Genomic DNA, 6,051 nt, shown 5'->3' on the forward strand with positions numbered 1-6,051 from the left:
AGAAAGCAACTCAATTTGAGCAAGTATGACTGTGACACTGCTTATCCCAATAGATTACAGTGACTGGTTCTATCACTTGATTGACACATTCAGATGCAGCAGCAGTCACTTTGCTAGAAGCGAAAAAAAAACTTACCCTACATCCGTTGTTAAAAGTACTAATAATGAGAAAAGGTAACAGCTGATGAAACCATTTGCATGCATAAACTTAGTACTTCAAGTCAGACTGAAACTAAAAAGCAGCTCTATTTGGCAACATAGACCAACAACCTTAGGTAAGACAAGGGTAAAAACTTACAAAAAAATTGCGGAAGATGAGATGCCTCACAAAAGACCAATCATCTTAGTTTAATACAACTCATTTTGCCAGAACCTAAAGTCAAACAGAAAACTCATCAAATGGCTAATCCATATCTAAAGCAGCCAAGTTCAACCCTTGATGACTAACGTGACAAAAGAAACATCTACCCTCCTACAACAATAGTAAATAAGCATTTAATACAAACCCAAATCAATCTAAGTTTCAAATAACGATAAAGGAAATAGTTAGAACAATCCCTACGCCACAGAGAGGATTTTAATTCCATGTTTAACTAATAGTGTCAGGACTTGGGAACTGCTAGTATTGAGTTCCATTTCCAACAAAGACATAATCTTTTTCTTTGTTTTTTGGTAGGGTGTGGGGGATTAATATTCCATAAGCTGAATAGGAAGTGTCAAGCACCAGTAAGAAGTGAAAAAGGAGACTGTAATTTCATGTTTCTATTGAGTGCCTCCTAAAAAATAATCAATCTTCAAACACAAAGTACAAACGCTAATAAGATGTAACGGCAAAATGAACTACAAATTTCATTAATAAGATTTCAAAGTACTAATAAACCAGAGGTTTTACATATACTTTGATTGAAATAAGTCACTTGATTTACATCACTAACCCCAACATTCAGCAAAAGACACAAAAACAATGCCCTAGATCAGAGAACACGAATTAACCATAAGCATAACAAGCTTCATCCTAAGCCCTTTCACCGCGAATCCTCCTAGCAAGCTGCATGTCCTTAGGCATGATAGTAACCCTCTTAGCGTGAATGGCACAGAGATTTGTATCTTCAAAGAGGCCAACAAGGTAAGCCTCAGCAGCCTCTTGTAGGGCAGCAACAGCACTGCTCTGGAACCTCAGATCTGTCTTGAAATCCTGTGCTATTTCTCTCACTAGCCTCTGAAATGGCAACTTCCTTATCAACAACTCTGTTGATTTCTGGTGCTTCCTGATTTCCCTTAAAGCTACAGTTCCTGGACGGAAACGGTGAGGCTTCTTCACTCCTCCGGTCGCCGGAGCTGACTTTCTCGCTGCCTTGGTAGCTAGCTGCTTCCTTGGAGCCTTACCACCTGTTGATTTGCGAGCTGTTTGCTTAGTACGGGCCATTTTGTAGATTGGGAATTGCTTTGATTGTGAGATAATGGTGAAATTGTGAGGTGTGCTGGGGAAGTTTTATAGGAGGGAAGTGGGGGCGGGAATTTTGGGAAATTTTGAAAAGAGTTTGAAGTTTTTTGAGAGTGAATGAAGTCCGTTGATTGATTGAGTATTTGTGTTAACGGTGGAGATTTGAAAGAGATGATAGGTCGGATTGTAATCTATGTGCTACCAAAGTAACAAATCAGTAGTCGCCACGTGGTTAAGTTTGTTACTTTCTAATTTGTTTTCTTTCCGATTTTTTAAACATGTTTTCTTTCTGATTGTACTTGCGTGTTTACTTGTCGTTTCTATTTTTGCCACAATTTAAACTCATCAAGTTTAATTAAACCCATCTAAAATATTTTCTGTTTAATTGAAATTAAACTGCTTATTTCAGATAGAACCTTCAATTTCTCCATACGAAAGGTAGGATTTAAGATCTTTTTGTGCTATCTTCATACTTGGTTGATGGATTGGAGTGGAAACGCTTTTGATAAACATAATTCTTAGCAAATATCTCTTAAATTAATTCTTCTTCTGTGATTAGTACGGGCCAATTTGTAGATGGGAAATGCTTTGACTGTGAGATAATGGTGAATTGTGAGGTGTAATGGGAAACTTTTTGTAGGAAAATAACACCGGAAAATAACAATAATAATACTGCAATAATATTATTAGCGGAAATATACTAATTGGCTTGAGTCGTGCTGAGCACTGTCCTAAGAAACTATTTCAGCAATGTGAAATATCTCCACAGGATTAAACAAGTCCATTTCTATTTATTTAGAGGACACATGAATCAATAAAATATTAATAATAAATCCAGCTATTAAAAGAGAGGAACAAAGAAAGTAGACTACAAAAGGTAGATTATTGCAGACCACAATCACCGCATATTTTCAAAAATTTATAGGTAAAGGATGAAGAATTAACAACTTGCTGGATTTGCATGGTCCAAATGTAATAGGTTTGGTGTCTTCTGGACTATGAACCAAACTTAGACCAATAAAATTTAACTCACAAAATTACTGGTGAAATATAATATTTCTATGAATCAATAATTCTTATTGTAAGTCAGAGATTTTATCATCACACTTTGACCCTCGGTAATTTTGTTGTTCAACGCGGTTTTGCGCCCAATAGGCCATGTGTGTGCCTAGTTATTCATGAAAGCTCTAGAGACTAGGCCAAAATCTCATAGGAGCGGCCCACTCTACTCTTATATAGGTGAATTCATCAAGTGTATACTGCTTTTAAATACACCATCCATAAGGACTATAAATTTCATTAAGAGTTATAACTCAACCTCTCAATTAGTAGCAGTCAAGCACTCTCTTTTAGTGCATCAGTGCCAATATCGACTTGTTATTACCTATATGAACCTACTTCATGGGATCTCCAATCACATGGGTTGGGTTACCATCTTTATTGACAACATGTCGGCCTTAACCCCATCTCTTTTGAGGTTTGAAGAATTAATTTTTTCCTCACTAGTTTAGTCAAAGGATCGGCCAAATTTATCTCTGACTTCACATAGTCAATGAAAATTATTCCATCTCTCAACAATTATTTTATGACATCATGTCTCAATTTCATGTGTCTACTTTTACAATTATCTTTGCTATAGCTATTGCCACTTGGCAATCACAGTGTATAGACACATGAAGCAATACGTCTTTTATTAAAGGGATATTAGCTAAGAAGTTTCTTAGCCACTCAGCCTCAGAACCAGCTGACTCCAAAGCTACAAACTCTGATTCCATAGTCGATCTAGTAATGATCGTCTGTTTAGCTGATTTTCACGATATTGCACCACCACCAAGGGTGAATACATAACCACTAGTGGATTTTGTCTCATCTGAATCAGAGATCCAGTTTGCATCATTGTACCCTTTTAAGGTAAAAGGAAATCCACTATATAGGATACCATAATTCATGGTGCCTCTCAAATATTTTATTAGTCTATCTAATGCAGACCAATGCTCTCTGTTGGGATTATGAGTATATATACTCAGTCTACACACAACATAGGCTATATCAGGCCTTGTAAAATTTATTAAATACATCAGACTCCCAATAATCTGCGCATATTTAGACTGAACAACTGGATCACCATTATTCTTTTTCAACTGAGAGTTAGCATCAAAAAGAGTGCTCACAGATGTGACATTAAAATATTCAAATTTCTTAAGAAGTCTCTCAACATAATGTTCTTGTGACAACATTATTGCATCTTCACTCCTTATAACTTTAACTTCCAATATTGTATTTACTTCACCCAAATCTTTCATATCAAAATTAGCAGACAAAAATAATTTAGTACTTTGCACAATATTTAAACTTGTACCAAATATAATCATGTCATCAACATATAGACATATTATCACATAATCATTGTTTATCATTTTAGTATAAACACATTTATCCACCTCAACTGATAAAAAATAGTCTCTTAGTAAGACTTGTTCAAATTTCTCATACCACTGCTTAGGAGCTTGTTTAAGGCCATAAAGAGATTTAATTAATTTACAAAATTTATTTTCTTGTCCATGAAAGACACAACCTTCAGGTTGAACCATATAAATTTCTTCTTCCAAATCACCATTTAGAAAAGCAGTTTTGACATTCATTTGGTGGATAAAAATCTTACGGATTGAAACTAAGGCAATTAAAACTCGAATAGAAGAAATTCTAGCCACTGATGCAAATGTATCAAAATAATCTATATTTTATTTTTGAGAAAATTCTTTTGCTACTAATCGAGCTTTATATTTATCTAAAGATCCATCAGAGTTAAATTTCTTTTTGAAAATTCATTTACAACCAATAGGCTTTGCACCAGGAGGTAAATCAGTTAAAATCCAAGTGTTATTTTTCAAAATAGAATCGATTTCAACTTTTATTGCCTCTTTCCAATTTTTAGCATCTGAAGAAGATATGGCTTCAAAATAATTTGATGGTTCATTATCGACAAGAAAAGTTTGAAAATCATTTCCATAAGAAAAATATTCTTTACTAGAACGTTTGCTCCTTCTCAGTTCCTCATTAGAGGTAATTTCACTATTTATTTTAATAGGTGTATGGGAAATTTTATCAGATAATGGATAAATATATTCAAAGAACTCTGCATTCTTTGTCTCAATTATAGTATTGCAATCAAGCACATCACTTTTTAATACAAGAAATCTATATGCAGCACTATGTTCAGCATATCCAATAAGCATACAATCAGCAGTTTTAGAACCTATTTTCCTCTTTTTAGGTTCATGCAAAAGAACTTTAGCAAGGCAACCCCACACTTTTAAATATTTCAAGTTAGATTTATAACCCTTCCACAATTCATAAGGAGTTTTGCCAATTCTTCTATGTGGTGCTCTATTTTGCAAGTGACAAGCAAATAATATAGCTTCACCCCACAAATTATCAGGAGCATTAGAACTAACTAACATAAAGTTCATCATCTCTTTCAATGTTCTATTTTTTCTTCCAGCTACTCCATTTGACTCGGGTGAATAAGGCGGAGTTACTTCATGAATAATTCCATTCGTTTCACAAAAATTATTTAAAAAAATATATTCTCCACCTCTATCAGATCTAATTCTCTTGATTCTTCTACTAAGTTGATTTTCAACCTCAGTTTTATAAGAAATAAAAGCATTAAAGGTATCATCTTTATTTCTAAGCAAATACAACTTAGTATATCTCGAAAAACCATCAATAAAAGTCACGTAATATCTTTTACCATCTCTAGTCATAGTCTGCTTCAAATCAAATAAATCGGTGTGAATTAAAGATAACAATTCAGTTTCTCTATTTACGAAAAAATATATCTTTCTAAGTACTTTTAGCTTCAACACATATTTCACACTTGTTAATATTATTTGAGTCTAAACCAAATATTAATCCTAGTGACTGCATTTTCTTTATATACGCGACATTAACATGTCCTAATCTAGCATGCCACAAAGAAATTGACTCAACCATATAAGCAGAAGAAGATGTATTTTCATATCTAGTATAATAAATATTAAGCATAAATAAACCATGGTTACAATATCCATTGCTCACAAAAATATCATTTTTGATCAATACGACCTCATTATTCTCGAAAGAAACCTTCACTCCAACTTTTTCTAATAATCCCATAGAAATTAAATTGGTTTGGATATTAGGTACATGCAATACATCACTCAATGCTAGAGTTTTACCAGATGTGAGTTTGAGAAGAATTTTTCCTTTCCCAAGAACGCGAGTTGTTCTTGAGTCAGCAAGATAAATAGTTTCTTCTCCCTCCTCAACTTGGGTGTAAGACAAAAATTCATTTTTGTCTGCACAAATGTGCCTAGTAGCACCAGAGTATATCACCCAATTTCTCATATTGGCCACATTATTTATTTGAGAAATGATCGCAACAATTATATTATCCGCTTTTGTCAAATTTAATTTTGACTTAGCGAGATTGTCATTTATCTCAACTATTCTCTTGCATCGAGATGCATTTTTCTTGAAGGTTTTAATATTAGCATTGGATATATAACCATGTCTATTTACATACATGTATTTTGATATCAGTGTCTGCTCAAGTTGTGGATGCA

The 6,051-nt window shown here is 33.9% G+C and overlaps 1 protein-coding gene across 1 annotated transcript; it reads right to left on the reverse strand.

Annotated features, from left to right (window-relative positions):
- Positions 1-825: 825 nt before the first annotated feature.
- LOC104119834 (histone H3.2-like) lies at positions 826-1,477 on the reverse strand. Its single transcript, XM_070177173.1, has one exon. The coding sequence runs from the start codon at positions 1,424-1,426 to the stop codon at positions 1,016-1,018; it is 411 nt and encodes a 136-aa protein (XP_070033274.1). The 5' UTR covers positions 1,427-1,477; the 3' UTR covers positions 826-1,015.
- Between the last annotated feature and the right edge of the window lie 4,574 nt (positions 1,478-6,051).

This window comes from Nicotiana tomentosiformis, chromosome 6, assembly GCF_000390325.3.
Source record: "Nicotiana tomentosiformis chromosome 6, ASM39032v3, whole genome shotgun sequence".
Classification (NCBI taxonomy): Eukaryota; Viridiplantae; Streptophyta; class Magnoliopsida; order Solanales; family Solanaceae; genus Nicotiana; species Nicotiana tomentosiformis.

Coding starts and splice junctions, on each gene's coding strand:
- LOC104119834 (XM_070177173.1), bottom strand. CDS start 1,426: ATGGCCCGTACTAAGCAAACAGCTCGCAAATCAACAGGTGGTAAGGCT.